Genomic DNA, 19,009 nt, shown 5'->3' on the forward strand with positions numbered 1-19,009 from the left:
ACAGTAGGGATTTCAAATTTGAAATAGGTTGCACTGCTTTACGCAGTTCTTCATCAGAATGTTCAGCAGTCGTAAAATAAAATTTCTTCTCTAAGTTTGTGTTTTTATCATTAAGTAAATCTTTTTAATTTTTTTTTCTTATTCAAACTAGTAACTTTAAGCAAAGATAATTATTTGTTAATTAATCATTCTTAGCTTTATATTTTTTTATATAATTATTTAATTAATTAATTACTTAATAATGTCTGGTGATGTACAACCGAGAAAACGTAAAGAAAAAAGACGTAAAAGAGGCAAGTAAATGATTATCTTTCGTAACACGCTCTCACTGCGGTAAGATATTTTTAGCAATAACTATTTTTTTATTTTTATCTTTACAGAAAATAGAAGAAAAAGTTTTTTTTTTATATTTTACTAACTCTAATTATTAAATAAATAATTAATACTTAGATTTTTTTGCAATATATTTAAATATATTTTTATTTTTAAAATTTTTAACTATTTATTGCAAAAACGCAACTTTCTTCAAAATTCATTAAATATTTTTGAAAGCTTTATTATTAAAAAGAAAAAAATAAATAAATTGATTATTTATTATATTTTTTTTTTTATTGAGTTTCAATTAATTAATTAATATTATTAATGAAAGCAAAGTTAAGAATAGAAAAAATAATGCATTTCGATACTTTGTCAGACGAAACTTTCAGCTACAAAAATAGAATAATTTGTATGAGCCGCTTCAAAAGCATTTATCTTTAAAAATTATAAAAGTACTGAAGAAAAATTTAACAAAAAAAAAGTTTTAAATATTTGAATATATTCGTTAATTTTTAGTTGAGGGAGAGTACCACATACAAAGGATACAAATTCTCGTTGGTATGATTTTTTTTTTTTTTTTTTTTTCATTGAAGAAATAATCTTTAGCTCAATATATTATATTATTATTGTTGAGTTTATTTTTAAAAATGTGTAGTAGTAAAAATGGATTATTATTTTTTCTTTGATATAGAAGACGAAGATTCAGGAACTCCACCCCCGCAATTAGTAAATCCAGCTGAGCATGCAATGGATAATGTTACGATACATGTCTACAAAGAAGGATCAACAGGAGGTCATTGGTGTGCGAAGATTATATTTTTTGCATTATTTTCAGTATTGATTGGTCTTGTTGGAGTCATTATTTTAGAGCATCGAGGTACTACTGACGGTAAGAAGCTATTTTTATTTATAAAATTAATTTAACAAACTTTTTATTTTAATTGATTTGTTGGTATTAATGGAGTGTTTCTTTATGTAGTGGATACGCCAATAAGTTCATCAAAATGGGCGATGATTTTTGATGGATGGGTAGATGATATTCTTCCGAGTCATGATAATGAACCGCATGAAGAAGAAAATAGTAAAGAAGTTGAGCATGAGGACGAAGATGATCATGATAAAGAAAGTCATGAAGAAGATCATGATGATGAAGATGAAGATGAAGGTATTGGATCTGAAGAAGAGGATAACGAGGAAGATGAAGAAGATGATGATGAAGTAAATGAATCAGAAGCTGTAGATATAGAGGATGAAGATGATGAAGAGGAAAATTCAGAAGACATTGAAGACGACGAAGAAGAAAATTCAGAAGATATTGAAGATGATGAAGAAGAAAATTCAGAAGATATTCAGGATGATGAAGAGGAAGAAGAAGAGGAGGAAGAAGAAGAAGATGATAATGAAGTCGATGTATCTAAAGTTGAAAATGATGAAGATGAAGGTTTTGAAGATGATGATAATGAAACTTATGAAAATCTTGATGAAACTGATGAATTAGAAGATGAAAATGAATCTGCAGATAAAGAAAATGATGATAATGATGAAAATGAGGAAGAAGATGAGAATAATGAAGAAGATGAAGATGATATAACTAATATATCAGCGCCTGATGTAGATGTTAGTGTAGAGGGCGTACACTCGCCCTCTAAAGAAGATGAAGAAACAGATTATGAATTTATGGGAATGCCAGGAATTCATGAGAAAGAGGATTTTGAAAAAGTAAATTTAATTTTTATTGCATATGAGATTGCCACGAGTTAATTATGTGTGATAATTTATTATTTTGTATTGTTAATAGATGGAAATAGTTGAAGGTATCGAAGTACCTAAAGAAGAAAACGAAGACGTATTAGACGAAACAAGTGGTGAGTCACTTTTTTTTTATACCTTAGATAAAAAACTTTTTAAGAATAATTAAAAGGTCCTCCATGCTTTAGATAGTATTTAATTTAAAAAAATTTATTTTATTACAAATCACTGTATTGTTAAATAAAGTAGGAAATTATTATTATTGTTAATAAATATGATAAACAAATAAATATAATAATATATAAAAATAGAATGTATTTAATAAAATAAATAAATTGCGGAAAATATAATATGGTGATTGCAGTGCCAGTGAAATTTGGAGTTGGTGTTGCACTAGTCATTGCCGCTCATATTGTTCTGGTTAGAAGGTGGAAAAATGGTAATTGTAATTTTTTTTTTTTTTTCGTTTTTAAGTTATTTTACAAGCTCCTGTAAATGTTAATTCATATCTTTGTCGCAAGCGTATTAACAATTATCATTTTATTAATTATGATCTTCATTATAAATTAATTGCAAACAAAAACAAAGCTCGGGGAATTTTTTTTTAAAGAAATATCACGTCATTTTGCTCTTTAATAATTTATTAATTAGTGTGCTTGAGCAAATAATATATACATGTTAGCATGTTTTATGTGATCATCAACTAACCGAAAACGTAAGTATATAAAATGGAACATACAAAAATAATCAATTGTAATTTTTTTACGTCATTGTGTTGTAAATTTAAATTTTAATTTTTAAAATTAATAATAAATAAAATATTACATATTAATTTTTTTTTCTTTTATTAAAAGCAGAAGAAACAATGGAATTAAAAAGAAGAAATAGTATTGTACCGCCAACAATACCAAAAAAATTAATTGTAACTGGGGATAGTAATAAAAAACAACAACAAGCAAAAACTTATCAAGATTTAAAATCTAAATATACAAATTTGCAACAAGATATTAAGAGGGTTAATAAACCATTGAGTTCAGTTGAAAATTTACGAGGTAACAAAAATAATAATTTTTATTTTGTAATTAAATAATAATTATTGATTTAAAATTATTATGGTAGATGTGGAAAAAAATGTTTCAAAAACAAAAAATGAACCACAAGAAATTTATACTTCGGAAAGTGAACGATTTTCTGGGACTGAAATCGAGTCAGATTATTTGGATGATGATTTAGAAGCTGAAGAAGATTTGGAAGACGAAGAAGAACTGGATGATGAGGAAGACATTGAAGCTGAAGAAGTTGATGACACCGAATTGGTTGCTAAATTGGAAGCTAAGTATGGAAAACTGCCTACTCCGAGTCAGAGTGAAGAAGAAGAAGAAGACGAAGAAGAGGAAGAGGAGGAGGATGAAGAAGAAATCGAAGATGAAGAAGAAGAAGAGGAAGACGACGAAGGAGATTGGAAACGTAAATAATAAATTATTTGTGAATTTTAGAGGTGATTTAGTTAATTATAAATTTTAAGTTTTTTGTATGTTATCTATAATCAGCATGGAGGATCTTTTTTAAAATCATTTTTATTAAATTTAATTAACAATTTTTTTTTTTAATAATATACTTTTTTATGTCAGCAGGTATAAATGCTCCGAAGGCAGTGTATTCTAGTGTTGAAGATAAAAAATTAAAAGAAAAAGAATCTGCGAGAGAACGTCAAGTTCATCCGCCTCCTCGAGGTGGTCGTCAAGCTTTTGAATCCATTCATCCTGGAGATTATGATAATGTGAATATCCAAGATGAAATTGAACACTGGTTAGCGCGGGTAAGAATTTACCAATTAACTTTTAAATTAGTATTCCGTGTTAAAAAAAAATCTGTTCCAGAAACGTTCATGACAGTGAACTTCCAAAACTTGGAAAAAATTATAAAGTGAATAATTTGCAATTGATGTCGGCTTTTTCTGTGTGTTTTTCACACTTTTAATTATTTTAAAGTTAAAAAAAATGATTATAAATTCAATCACAGTTACAAGGATATATTAGTTGTTATGAATGAATGTTTATTATAGCCATCATACAACGTTTCGTTGGTTTCCCAACTTTTTCAAGTACCAAAGTATGATGGTCATAATAAACATTAATTAATAACAACTAATATATCCTTGTAACAAAGTTCGGAATTGGGTGCATTCCGAAATGCGCTGCGAGCAGATGTAGTGTAGCTCATTTCGAAATGCACCCTTATTTATTATTCTTATTACTTGAAAAATAAATTAATTAGAAATTGGAGAAAACTAATAATCGTACGTAAAAATAAAATGGCGGTAGAATATGATAGAAAAATATTTAAAAAATTAAAAAAAAATACGCAAGTGTTCGAACAAACCTTGGTGGGGAAATAATATGCAGAAGGGTGTCCTAATACACTTGGAGATTTAATTTAAATTGCTCCAAGTCCATTGCACTTGACTGCTATTTCCCACCAGACGATGCCAGATGATTTTGCTCAGAAACTTGGAAGTCATCAGCATCAGCAATTCGCAACACTTTACACTAGCACCGAATACTCAACACTTAACGACACCACAGTCACTTTGCACAATTTAAATTTTACAAACACCGCACATTTTAATTAAACAATGACTATGAGCAAAAAAATTTATGGATAACTCCGCGAATTAACTGCAATACTGTGTTTCAATTTAAACGTAAAGAAAGATTTGGACTACTACTGCCCTTGTCGATGATACTGACTGACGCTATTGGACCGCCAGTTGATACAAAGCAATCGATTTTGCAATTATTCGATCGCCCCCGCTTTAGCAAAAATTTGAACGTTGAATACATTGACACGCAGTAGCGCCAACTTGGCGCGAAATGTCAAAATTGAAATTTACTATTTTTATTGAAATTTATTTGTGTCAATAATTATATTAATTAGACTAAAAGTCTACTCGAATTTTTTTATTTTCATGAATAATTTATTAATTATCCTGATTACTTGCGCGGTAAATTTTGATATTCGAAAAATAACTTATTAGAAATGGGAGAAAAATTAAAAATCGTGAATCAAAATGAAATGGCGGCAGAATATGATAGAAATATTTAAAATAGTTAAAAAAAAACACGCAAGTGTTTTGCGCAAAAATCGTGCTGCTACTACGCTGCACTTGCACGGTCTGCTGCTAAGCTGCGCTACGCTAAGCTGCTCGCAGTGCATTTCGAAATGCACCCATTGTCTCAATTTTGAAAGTTCAGTGTCAGGAACATTTTTGGAACGAATTTTTTTGACGCGGGATATTTTGAAAATAAATAAGCAATAATACTTATCTTTTTTTTACAGGATTTAGATAATTAATATTATTATTATAATTTTTTAAAATTGTTTAAATATATAAAAAAACGTTATATGTTTATGAAAATATATTTTTCTTTTAATTATGCATGATTAAATTTTATTAAATACAAAAATTATTTTTAGATAATTGCTTTTAGCATTGATTTTATTTTTTTAAAATAATTAACAAATATTTAAAAATAAAATGCTCAGATATTGCTCAGTAATATAAAGAAAAATATGTTGTATAATTAAATAAATATAGTTTATGTACTGTATAATGAATATTTTCATAAGAGGAAAGTTTTTTTTTGTTGTTAATAAAAAAAATATTTGTAATATAAGTAAAAAATAAATATATTTTAATAAATAAATATCTAACAATTTAAAAATGTAATTAATGAGGTCATTTATTTAAATTTATTATTTATACAATGATGAATGATTAAAACTTACATGTTTTATTTGATACAATAAAAAAAAAGATTATTTATAACGCATCAATTTAATTGTGATCATCAAATTATTTGATTCAATTGATAATAAACAAATTTTTTTTGCTTTAAATATTTACATACTAGTATTAGCCTTTTATTAATTTTTGCTCTTTGTATTGGAAGAGCATATACAATATTAAATATAAATTAAACATAATTGACTTTACTGACACTGTTAACTAATGATTCTTTACAATTATTGATTTTTTTAAGTAGAATCTCAAATTAATTTTACATATTATAGGATAATAATAACAGAATTAAGTTGTCTTGATTGGCATTACAAAATAAAATTATTTCAAGTGTCAATAATTAATAAGAAAAAATAAGATAGATGTAGAAAACAAAAACAAAAAAAAAAAAAATAACTAAGATTTTATTTAATATTTATGTTTATGTCTGTGTTTTCTGGGTGACGGCGAGGGCGGGCTGCTAAGTCGATGTTTAGCAGAACTTCTCGGTGGGGGTGGTGGTGACATTGAAGGCGAACGTACGCGTTTTTTACGTTCGCTTCTTTCACTTTGTGGTGATGATCTTCGTGAAGATCGGGCGCTCGAAAATACCGGGGATGGGGTTGTACGTATTCGCGGGGGTGATGGAGTTATGAGAGCACGTTTTTTATAAGGCGATCGTGATCTTCGTTTACTTCTTGGCGATCTACTACGCGACCTGTATAATATTTTTCATAAAAATAATTTATCATCAAAAATAAAATGTTTTATAATTTGTAATAAAAAATATTTTTTATTTACCTGTATCGACTACTACTTTTTGGTGGAGGGCTCGGTGAAACTCTTCGTCTATCTCTATAGTGAACAGGTGAATCCGTTGACGTACTACGTCTTCGTTCTCTTCGTCTATCGTCGTCTCTTTCTTCATTTTTTGATTCTTTTGATTCTTTCTCACTCTTAAAAATATAAATAAAAATTTTAGAATTTAAATTCATACAAAATAAGATAATTTTTTTTTATCAAAATAAATAATTACCTTTCTTATAAGTTTTTTTCTGTAATGTTCGACCTGCGATTGAATAGTCATCCCTGATTTCAACGATCTCCTTCCACTCTCCAATTCATCTTGATACTGCATTATTTTAACTTCTATTTCTCGTAATCTTGTGCGTCTCTCTTCGTTATAATCTCGACTGCTATCAATAAATGATTCAATAAATTAACAATAATAATAATTTATATTTTTCTTTTAAAATAATAATTTAATAAATAATTATTACCTAGAATCCATACTAGCGTCTTGTGAATTTGAGTCATCATTTTGTTCCAACTCTTCCCATTTACTGGTAGTCATAGCTTGTGCTTCAACTTGATCGGGATCAACAGTTTCCCATCGGGATGGTACAAAACCCGCGGGCATTATGGGTTTTTTATCATTCATTTTATTTTTAGTCTGTGTACGACTGTCTTCCATCGGAATGCCGTCAATATCATCATCCACTATAGAAATAAAATAAATATAGTATACTAAATAAAATTAATTTAATTTAATATAAAGTATTTTAATTAATAAGTATAATAAATTACTTGGAACACCGTCGATGTCATCGTAATTACTACTGAGCTGAGGAGTAAGTCCAAGCTTCATAGCGCCTTTTAAAAGTGCTGCGCCGTCTAGAGGTACGCCATCTAAATCCTCACCAACATCTCCGTCGACATCAGACAACGGAGCGCCATCAATATCATCATCGTTGATTGGTTCTGGCTCAGTATTAATCGCGAGGCCAAGAAATGTATTTTGTAATTTAAGTAAAAACTCTCGTGGATAAACTGCCCAGTCTTCCCATGCTTTAAATACTCGCATTACACGAATTTTAAAACCTTCTGCTTTTAATCTACTTTCGAAGTGCGTGTAGGCTTGATGAACTTCAGTAAATATTTCTAATAACCGTGCCTCGAATCTATAAAAAAAAATCAATTATAGATTTTTAACTTCCCGCTATGAAAATTTAAATTTTCAAAAAAGAAAAATTATTGGTTTCGGTCCGATTTTCGAAAATCGAGTTCTTATCAGATCTTGAGATCCTAGAAAGCTACTCTGACTACTTCCGGATGGACGTCCGGTCGCGGATGTGTGTTAACTTTTTTTGTCCGACGTTATCTTTGGAACGAATCAATCGATTTGAACGTTTTTGGCGGCAATCGAAAGGGCGGCTGCCTAATTTCAAAACACAGACTTAGAATTGATTAAATTTTGGAGTCGATTCGTCGAGTAGTTTACAAGTTATACGAAAAATAAAAATAAAACATGACTCGTAAATCGCTTGGCCGATTTATTTCTAAGTTTGATCAAATCTAAGTCTCAATTCCAAAGATATCGTCGAACAAAATTACTTTTCGGTCCAATTGTTTGTTGATCTCGAAGAGCTCAAAAGTTTACCAATAATAATGTTCTTGAGGTCTGTGAAACTATATTTTTAATAAAAATTAAATATACTTACGCTTTTCTATAGATTGTAGCGTTTGTTATTTTAACACCGCAATTATGAAGTATATCAGAAATAAGATATAATCTAGCTATTTTTTTATTAGCTGGTGTTTGTAATATTGACAATGATTCATAAATACAGTCACATATTTCTTCAGCAGCTTCTGCGTGTTCAATGCAAAATACCATTACTTCTGCGACTTTTAAACGTTCTGGTGAAATGTTTCTCAGTAAATCTTCTAATCTATCACGTTGACTAAATAAAAAATATAAAATTAGATTAAATAAAATTATAAATAATTATTCAAAAAGTACAATAAAATAATTTTCTTACCTATTAGATAGACTCCCTCTTCTTGGTTCTTGTCTTTCTTCAATTTCAACTAATTCTTCAGGCATCCCTTGAGTCCAAGGATTCATAGGCGGTGGTCTCCAAACACTACCTCCTTTAAACATCCTAAAATCTTCTGTATGCCATTCTTTTTGTCCGTCTCCTTGTAATATTGAATATAATTTCCAACGATAATACGTATGTGCAGGTGAATAATTTTCAAATAGAAATCTGTTGATAATAAATAAATTATTTATATCGAAAGTAAATGTAAGTACAAAAAAGTTGTAAAAAATGTTAATAGTAACGAAATTATAAAACAATTTTTAAGTTTAAATTTTTAAATGTCTATCCGAAGTGAATAGGGATTTTTTCGTAGGCGGAGTGATTTCGGAGTGACGCGGATTTTATTTCAATCCGCACTCACTCCGGTCCGGAGTTTTAATACTTAAAAAATTTATATTTTATAGAAACAGCTGTTAATTAGAAACATAATTATTTTAATAAATAATTCATTCAGATTTTAATAATTAAACTGAGTTTTTGACTTTTTATTATTTTATTATCAGCTGCTTATAATTTTTAAAAATCATTCAGCGTGAATATATGGAAAGAGAGCTCCTAATTATTATCGTACTCAATATAAATGTCAAAATATCAAAGACCTAAGTTCACTATGTATTATTGATTTTTTTTATAATTCATATTTTCCGGAACTTTCCTTCGGAGTAAAATTCACCCCGAAGGAATTAAATAAATAAAAAGTCATGTACTCCGCGTTCACTCTGCAAATTTTTTAGATTGTATCACCAAAAAATAAATAAAAAACTTTAAGAGATCGGATGTTTGCCAGTCAATTAAACAACAAAATATAAATAAAATTAAAATAAAAATTTAAAATAATAAATAAATATATTTACCTAAACATTGGATTATTCAATTCACGATTCATAATCATTGCCTCGAACATAGGGCCTTCACGGATTACAAATTCCACCATTCTATGTATCAACATGACTAAGTTCCTATAACGCACAATGAAAATTGAAAGATGTGCCCATAAAACTTGTAGAAAAAAAACTGTGTTTTTTTTTTTTAGTATTAATTATTATCATTTTTTTTTAAATATAAAATTCCTTCACACGTCAATCTCCATCCAGTGGACACGTGTTGATGGAAAGGATAATACAGCGTTTAATACTTACAAAATGTTTCAGTACATAACTAAAAAAATCAACAAATACCTTTCCGTTGGAATAACCACTTTGACAACGGCATTCTGCAAAATCTGTCAAGGTCCAAGATCACAGTGTGCAAGAGAGTTTGTCAGACAGATTTGGTAAAGTTGATAGACACAGTATTGAGTTTGGGGTTGGTGTTGTGCCAGCCCGTTTCGTATGCCAAAATTCGTTCGTGTGCCCCCAAGAACGTACGCCAACAAGAAGTCATTACAACAACACAATTTGTAAACGTGGATTAGATTTGTCATTTGACAATTAAATAGTCAAGGATTTAACATCTTCATTGCCACTTAGTAGCTTTTATTATTTATTATTTCATTTTATATTACTTTGTTACTCATTTACTTTTTTTTCAGCACATCAGTCTCACACTTACCGAGTTATTGTATAGACCTAAAGTCTAGTATCATTTAAATTTTATTTAATTTATCTTATTTATTAATTTTTAATTTTTTTTATACTTTTAATTAACTTGTTCACTTTATCCAAAATAATTTAAACGTGTAATAAAACCAAGCAATTAAATTTTATATATCGACCTTTGATGAGCTCACGATGTAGTTAATTATTAAAAAAAAAGTTAAGACTTTTTTTTTGTATACTTTGTTTCGTTTGAATGATTAACCGGTTTGTTTTGTATATAAATAAATTTATATATTTTTTTTTCTAACAGAAGTAAATTAATTTTACCTTTTCGAAGTTTTCCTTTTCCTGGGGGTCCGCGCTCTGGAGGTTGCGGATACGTGGTATCTGAGATTACGTTTCAAAAACATGGTTATACGGTTCAAAAATTTTAAATAAAAAAAAAAATAAAAAAAAAATGAATAAATATAAATGATAATTAACAACGATATTTAAAAATAATAAATATGTTGATGATGACTTATAGTAATTAAAATATTATAAATATTAAAGTTAAAATTATATTTTAGTGCTAAATGTCGCACTAAAAAAAATTTATAGCAAAAAAATCCAAGGAGGGATCGCTGGTAATTATGATAAATTATTTAAATTACAGCAATTGCCGCAATTTTTTTTTTATCTTTTAAATCCTAGTAAATTATCAGTTACTAAACGAAAAAGGACATTTTAATTTCCTAATATTATTTGAAAAATAATAGACACAACTGTATTTAATACTGAAGGTGTTTGATGTTAAAAAAATCAAAACATTTATAAATCTAATTAATGTATAAGGGGTAAAATATTAAATAGTAATAAAACGATATTTGATTGAAGAAGTGATTGAGCGTTTTATTAATTACGCGCTGGGAGTGGTTTGACTGGGGTACCTTGTGTCTGTCACGACGATGAGGTTGTGCGTTGAACGGCAAACCAGAAGGTGGTGGTGGCTGCGTTATCTCCATCAGTGCTGGTGGAATGTATATTGGATATGGTGGTATTGGTACACTTTTGCCCCAACCCAACTTCATTTCGTACTGCATTATATCACGTCCTGTATAAATTATTTTTTAATTTTAATAATCAAATCAATTAACCAGATAGAAAAAATTTTTAAATATTTGTATTAAAATTTACCATTCAAATTTTTCAATGCTCGTTCACCGTCTTTACGACTCATAAATGCAACAAATCCACAATTTCGTTGACGAGCTTTTTCCTCATCACTTCTTGGCCACATTATTTTAATACTTGCTAATGGACCAAATTTACCAAAGATTTCCATCAATTGTTGCTCTGTTATCTAATTAATTACATTCATAATTAGTAAATTAATAAATAATAATATTTTTAAATTACAGTCGACTACCCTCCATAAGCCTGCCCTTTATAAACCTCTTCCCCGCAACCGGCAGATACTGAGTCCGAACAGCTCTTCCCTACTTAATCACTCTAAGGAGTTTCTTACCTGACATCCCGTTATAAGCCTCCGTCAAAATTGTCTAAATTATAAACTAACAACAGGAAAAAATATCAAATTAATGATGAAAATTTACTATCAATGTTTCGCGGATAATAATGTAATAAATATTAAGTAAAATATAATTAATTGTTCATAATTGTAATCATTAATTACAATAACAGCTTCTGTTACAATTTAAAAGTTTTTTGAGCATGACAATTGTTATTAGTGTAAAAAGATAAGTATTAATTTTAGTGCTGTAAGCACTAGACAAATCGAGATAGTGACGTAAGTAACAAAACGTAAATATGACCTTTGAAATCATATAAAATAAAACAGGCTTATAACGAGTTGTCGGGAACAAAACTAAACGCACGCTAGTGGGAAGACTGAAATTTCAAGAAAAATTTCCCCTACATTCCTTAGACCAGACTTATGACAGATAGTCGACTGTAATAATTAAATAATTAAAATAGTAAATCTTACTTTAGGATTTAAATTGCCCAAGTATAAATTTGTTGTATTTGGGTCGCCATTGTCAAAAGAACCATCTAAAAATAATTTATAAAAATGAATATTGTTTTTTTATATTTATTTAAATATAAAAAAAAGGGTAATAATGAAAAGGGATTAAGGATAAAATGGATTACCCTCAAAAATCATAGATAAAAGGCGAGGATCATCGACATAATTTCGTAGAGCTTTTCGTGAATCATGAAAATTAGGACTAGTGCCTGATGTAAAGAAAAAAATCAGTGTGAGTGGAGCAGACATCAGACAAATTCAAAATTATTAATAAATGGAGTAAATAATTAGTAAAATTAAATTTAAAAAAAGCGCATTTAAAAAATTTTGAAATTAATAAGTGCATTTTTTATAAATCCTATTTTTTAAATTATTTACTCTATTTATTTATAATTTTAAATTCGTCTGATGCCTGCTACATTCACACTCGTAAGAAAAAATTGCATTTCTTATTTCGATAATGAAAAAAAAAAAAAAAAGAAAATAAAATAAATTAACAATATTAATAATATCATACCCTCAACAGATTTTAATGCAGCCATCATAGGATCTTCAGCTGACTGTGACATAACAACACTTTTAACAACACCTTTATACTTATGCCTTTCTTCTCTTTCTTCCTGAATCATTTTCAATTCTTCTTTAAATAATTCTAAATTACTTTTCTTTTTTTCACCCTCTTTCTTTTTCTTTCCAAGTCTATCTAATTTACGTTCATTCGAACCAAGTAATTTAGCATATTCCTGCGCTTGCTCAGCTGACGAACGACTATCAACTAATTCAGATATTTTAGACTGTGGTTTATACAATTTTCCTTTGTCTTTAGTGTCCTCTTGTCTTTTTCCAGCATCATATGTACCAGCTTTTATCCATATTTTACTAGTCGTCTTATTTGGGGTTTCTTGAAATGTTGCTACGAATTCTTCGAAGGCCTTTAAATTCAAAAGCGATTCAAACAATTAATCATTATAAATAAATGAAAATATTAATTACTAACGAATTAATTATATAAAATAACAATAAAAATTTTGAAAAAATATTTACTTGGGCTGCTGCTTGTTCCTGTTCTTTTTTTTTTTGCTCTTCTAATTCTTTTTTACTTTGCGGTCGCTTCCCCATTGTGCCAATGGAAAAGGCTTTTAATTTTTGCTCATTTATTTGCTGTTAATAAAATTTAAAGTTTTAATTAATTAACACTATGTTTAAAATAATAAATTTAGTTGAAATATAAAATAAAATCAGTACCTTCATTATTGCTTTTTCCGCCATTCTCGGTGAATCTAAAAAGCTAACCTACAATGTGAGCATCATGATAAAACATTAAATTTAACAATTAATTATGGAAGTTAAGACGAATATACAGCAAGTGTTGTTTTTAAAATCAATACTTAAAAAATTTAATTGTATTATAAGTCTAAACATCAATTTAAAATCACATTTGATAAACGAAAAATTATGATGTTACAAAAAATTATATATTTTTACTAAGACACTTGACTTGAAGACACTCTTTTTATACTTTTTTTTTCATCGCTATTTACTCTTTATGTTTTTCAATTGATCGTGAAGCTAGTTACTTTCATGTAATCATTGCTACCAACACTAAAATTTTAGAAAAATTAAAAAATGTCGAATGTTTATAGGAAAATTTGAGGATCACTGGCTCAGGAAGAGGATACGTGGCGCCATGATGGTAACGTAGCGTCGATGTTGATGAAAAGATGAGAATTCCCTGATAGCTACACTTTAAATATAATTACTCAGCAAGTTCTGCAGTGAAACATTTACGGCTGACTGTCTTTGTTGCACTCGTAAAGTAAATGAGAATTTTAAAACAATTTTTCTCGGAGACGAATTAGAATTTTTGAAAATACGAAATTTCGGCAGATTTCCCATGTCTACTCAGAACCTAACTACCTTGTACCAACTTTATTCAAAAATCGTTAGCCCTAATAGCTTAGCTCAAAAATTTCTTGATTCCAAGATTTCTTTATTACATTACATCATTATTCTAAGACATCTCTACCTAAACTTTTGAAAAAAAGTAAACAATTCAGTAAGCAGGAAAATGCTTTCTTCTTCTCAGAAATTTGGGTAGAGTTGTCTTGGAATAATGTTTTAGTGGAGTAAAGAAATCTTAGAATCAAGAAATTTTTGAGCTGAGCTATTAGGGCTAACGATTTTTGAATAAAGTTGGTACGAGGTAGTTAGGTTCTGAGTAGACATGGCAATCTGCCGAAATTTCTAGTTCTTTGTTAAGGGTTTAAAAAACGCTAAAGACTCTCTATTTTAGGTTTCTAGTATTTGTCTGTGAATTAAATTGAATTAAAAATCGGTTACCGTTACCCCTTAAGGCTCGGCCGTACCTAACGAAATCTCGAATTTAAAAATTCTAATTACTTTTTGAATATTTATGAGACTCGGATGATGAAAATCTTTCGAGGAAGTTCGTCTTCTGCTTTGAAACGCTAAGAAAATTGCTGTTATGATAATTATTTAATAAATAATTAGAATTCTTAAATTCGAGATTTCGTTAGGTGCGGCCCAGCCTTAACGACGAGTTTCTGGTAAGCCTCGGCTGGATAATACTTGCGTGCAAGTTGATGCAAATCTATTGCCGTCATCTGGATGTAATTTGATATAAAAACTTGCTGTCAATTTGAAATGAAACTTGAAATCAACTTAACGTCATTGTCTGGCAGTAATACTTGTAGTCAAATTGAATTCAAATCAGACAATTTACTGTCAACTTAAGGCTGGGCCGTATTAAACGATTTTTTGAATTTTACTTTTCATTTAATTTATTAATCAATTGTTATTACAGGAATTTTTATAGCTTCCGAAAAAATGTGTAAGACAAACTTTTTCGGAAGGTTTTCATCACTCGAGTGACGTAATTATTCCAAACGTAGGTAGAAAAGTAAAATTCGAAAATTCGGTTTGTTCTGCCCGTAACTGCTTGCTCTCTAACACTTTCTTTTAAATTGGCTTTAGAATGCGGCAGTAGCTTGAAGCAATCTATAGATTTTCCAAAACAAATGGATGGCTGTTAAGGTCATTCTCAGACAGTGCCCCCCACTTTTTAAAAATTTTCAACTGTCCCAGATTTAAAAAAAGATTTGAAAACGATGTTAACTAATGTTAAAGCTCCATAAGAGAAGGAATTGAAAAGTATTAAAAGTATTTAGACTTGGGTTGGTAACACACAGACAACTTTAAGATGTCTTTTCAAAGGATAAAACAAATTTTTTTTTTGTCTCAGTCATTTTTTTTGGTATAAATAAGACACGTGGATCTTGGTCCTAGGAGACAGAAAATTTTCGTTTTTCCTGTCGTAAAAAAGACATGTCAATTAAAAAGTCGTTTAGATGACTTATTTTACAGTTATTTGTAATTTACTTTCTGTCGTCACTTGTGTCAAGTCTTTTCAGTAGATATTTTTTCGGTGACATAAATTTCTGATTATTTTGTCAACATGACAGTGGCTTATCGATCTGTCAAAAAACTGATTTTTTTTATGGATGACACAAAAGCGAGTGTGCTACTTGGGTATTGAAAAGAATTCAAATTTTATTATTTTTAAAACTTTTTGTCATAAACGTATCAAAATTTTATCAATTAATTAAAAAAAAAAAAAATCTAAAAACCACCTGACCCTACTGCAGGCCAGCCCTAAAACTTCCCGCTATTTTCGAGCTCAAAATATAGCGTTATCGTAACTACAAAAAAAGATTGCCAGAATATTTTATTTTTGTGAGCGACTGTATCCAATACATCTTAGCTTTGAATATACAGATACACACTCACATACAATCACATTGCTGAGTATAATAAATGTGGCAACGCCGCAAATATTAATACTGAATAGTGTATAGATTAAACGTATAGGTATCTTTATATTCAAGCGCGAAAGCGCTGAGGGTGCTTTTTGATCGATCTATTTTTTTGACTCATTCACTCACATTAAATTTTTTTTTATTCAATTCAATTCAAACTGATTCAACAATTAAAATCATTTTAAATTATTTTAAATCATAAAATAATATTTCCTTATTTTGTAATTCAAAATGATTTAAAATGATTCACTCCGAATTTATACTCGAAAGCAAAATAATTTAGTCGATTTGGAATTTTTCCAAAATAATCAAGAGTTACGTAATCTTAAATCATTCCAAATTAGATTTCTTAATCAGGGAAGAATATATTAACATAAATTTCTAAAAAAATAACCGATTTGAAAGATGGAATTAACATGAATAAGAAAAAAAAAATAAAGATGATATTAGTACAATGATAAATCGTTCAAATGATATTTGTAAATGGACATTACATGATTACATAATCATGTAATAAGTCCATTTACAAATATTGTTGACGCAGAAAGTGACGAAAATTTACAAGCTATCTCTAATTAAAAACTCTGGTATTAATTAACATAAGAACTAATTCTTTAAATGTAGAAAATGATTTAAAAAGCTTATAAACATGTATGTATTATGTAAAACTGAACTTTTATTAATGTTTTTATATAATTTATGATGAAAAGTTTAGCTTATCAAGATTATCATTTTGCTGACTTATTTTATTTTGATGTTGATACCTTTTTGTCTGTTAAATAAAAGCATTTATTTCAAAGTAAATATTACGCAAAATGAGCCACATTAATAATACAAACTTGTTTTTATTTAATTTTCAAATTTTCTAAACTTCCGACTACAAAGTTATATTAATTCACAATATTGCAAAAGATTTAAACATTTAATAAAAAAAAAAATTTTTTGATTAGTGTAAAATATAGGAATTCGTTGATTAAAAATAAAATTAATTTATTGAATAATAAAATTGTTAAAAATAAAAAAAGCGTAATATTGAATCTCATTGAATCCGTAGCATGGGAGGATTCGAATTCTTCTCGATCCGAAAAAGAATTGAGAAATCGGATTAAATCAAATTGGTTCGAATTCAGGTTTTAATTCTCCTTTGTTTATAAGGGGAATCATCCTCAGTAAAGTCTGGAAATATCTATTTCTTTAATATTCTATAATATTTTTTTTTGACTACTTTTAACTACGTCAGCCATTTCCTCTACTGATTCTCGTAAATGTGACCGGCCTCTTTTAACTAGATTTGCCAACCGTATGTTCGTTGAGTGATAATTATTTTCTTTGATAATGTTATTACGTTTAACAAATATAAGCCTTGATTCGCTAATACGCCGCATTTTTCCTACGACCACTATTTTTGATCGCCATGTAAGCCATTCTCGTAGATTGTCGGTGTGAATATTATTTTTATCCAGTATATCGACGAGGTACGAGGTATACCCGAGTCGAAAAATAATTCCGGTTTTAGACCTCAAATGCAAGATTTTGAGGTTTGCCTCAGTTTGTCCTCACCATTTAAAATTCATATAAATCTGAGATAAGGTTAGTCTCATTTTGTGTGACTTTTGCAACTTTCAGAAGTATATGAGGTTAACCTCATGTATATATTTCTTATCGATGAGACCAATATGAGGTTTATCTCACATATAGTTCTTATGGATGAGACCAAGATGAGGTTAACCTCACATATATATTTCTGATAGGTGAGACCAAGATGAGGCTTAACCAATTAGTTAAGCTGTTGAGGCTTAATTGAGACATGTCCGACAAAAACTGCCGAATGAGACCTAAATGAGTCCAAAATCCACCGTTGAGGCCAAAATCCGGTATTATTTTTCGACTCGGGGAGGCGCGGGAGTAGCCGTATGGGCTTGTTGTCTTTCATTACAATTATAGTTTTTCTATTAATATATAGAGCATGAAATCCTTCTACATGTAATTTTTTCGGCTGTTTGCGAACCATTGTTTTCAAAAGTTTTCCATTCTTATAGCCCATTGACTTGCGAATTTCGTCGGATGAATATCGTCATCCGACGAAATTTGCAAGTCAATGGACAGGATTCTATGGACTACAATTGACGTAAGCGCGGTGAGGACAAACTGAGGCAAACTTCAAAATCTTTCATTTGAGGTCTAAAACCGGAATTATTTTTCGACTCCGGGATCAGCTTGATAAATGTTACCGCGCTTACGTTAAATGTAGTCCATAGAATCCTGTCCATTGACTTGCAAATTTCGTCGGATGACGATATTCATCCGACGAAATTCGCAAGTCAATGGACAGGATTCTATAGACTACAATTGACGTAAGCGCGGTGAGGACAAACTGAGGCAAATCTCAAAATCTTTCAAAATAATTCCGGTTTTAGACCTCAAATGAAAGATTTTGAGGTTTGCCTCAGTTTGTCCTCACTGCGCTTACGTTAAATGTAGTCTATAGAATCCTGTCCATTGACTACAGTTAACGTAAGCGCGGTAACACTGATCAAGCTGATCCCGGAGTCGAAAAATAATTCCGGTTTTAGACCTCGAATGAAAGATTTTGAAGTTTGCCTCAGTTTGTCCTCACCGCGCTTACGTCAATTGTAGTTCATAGAATCCTGTCCATTGACTTGCAAATTTCGTCGGATGACGATATTCATCCGACGAAATTCGCAAGTCAATGGGCTATAAGAATGGAAAACTTTTAAAAACAATGATTCGCAAACAGCCGAAAAAATTACATGTAGAAAAATTTCAAGCTCTATATATTAATAGAAATACTATAATTGTAATGAAAGACAACAAGCCCATACGGCTACTCCCGCGCCTCCCCGAGTCGAAAAATA

At 29.3% G+C, this 19,009-nt stretch overlaps 2 protein-coding genes across 9 annotated transcripts; one reads left to right on the top strand and one right to left on the bottom strand.

The window, feature by feature from the left end:
- The first annotated feature begins 32 nt into the window (after window positions 1-32).
- On the top strand, window positions 33-5,715 carry LOC130669295 (glutamic acid-rich protein-like). Of its 5 annotated transcripts, none has more exons than XM_057472096.1 (10): window positions 33-293; window positions 835-876; window positions 1,010-1,207; window positions 1,298-2,037; window positions 2,117-2,183; window positions 2,432-2,506; window positions 2,922-3,119; window positions 3,187-3,534; window positions 3,699-3,886; window positions 5,407-5,715. In XM_057472096.1, the coding sequence occupies exons 1-10, from the start codon at window positions 242-244 to the stop codon at window positions 5,419-5,421; spliced, it is 1,923 nt and encodes a 640-aa protein (XP_057328079.1). In that variant the 5' UTR covers window positions 33-241; the 3' UTR covers window positions 5,422-5,715. The 5 variants fall into 5 exon arrangements, with proteins under 5 accessions (XP_057328079.1, XP_057328081.1, XP_057328080.1 ...); XM_057472098.1 differs by having other exon boundaries at window positions 2,925-3,119; XM_057472097.1 differs by having other exon boundaries at window positions 3,702-3,886; window positions 5,407-5,714.
- Window positions 5,716-5,792: 77 nt separating this feature from the next.
- On the bottom strand, window positions 5,793-13,841 carry LOC130669294 (U2 snRNP-associated SURP motif-containing protein). 4 transcript variants are annotated; one of them, XM_057472093.1, is made up of 17 exons: window positions 13,543-13,841; window positions 13,342-13,458; window positions 12,815-13,229; window positions 12,423-12,506; window positions 12,259-12,323; window positions 11,448-11,613; window positions 11,201-11,364; window positions 10,599-10,658; window positions 9,912-9,955; window positions 9,588-9,692; window positions 8,671-8,898; window positions 8,350-8,592; window positions 7,436-7,809; window positions 7,129-7,348; window positions 6,885-7,041; window positions 6,650-6,804; window positions 5,793-6,566 (listed from the first exon to the last, which is right to left on the bottom strand). In XM_057472093.1, exons 1-17 carry the CDS (start codon window positions 13,564-13,566, stop codon window positions 6,278-6,280), a joined length of 2,910 nt encoding a protein of 969 aa, XP_057328076.1. In that variant the 5' UTR covers window positions 13,567-13,841; the 3' UTR covers window positions 5,793-6,277. The 4 variants fall into 4 exon arrangements, with proteins under 4 accessions (XP_057328076.1, XP_057328075.1, XP_057328078.1 ...); XM_057472092.1 differs by having other exon boundaries at window positions 6,885-7,044; window positions 13,543-13,840; XM_057472095.1 differs by lacking the exon at window positions 12,423-12,506 and having other exon boundaries at window positions 13,543-13,839.
- Between the last annotated feature and the right edge of the window lie 5,168 nt (window positions 13,842-19,009).

Source organism: Microplitis mediator, chromosome 6 (assembly GCF_029852145.1).
Source record: "Microplitis mediator isolate UGA2020A chromosome 6, iyMicMedi2.1, whole genome shotgun sequence".
Taxonomy (NCBI): domain Eukaryota; kingdom Metazoa; phylum Arthropoda; class Insecta; order Hymenoptera; family Braconidae; genus Microplitis; species Microplitis mediator.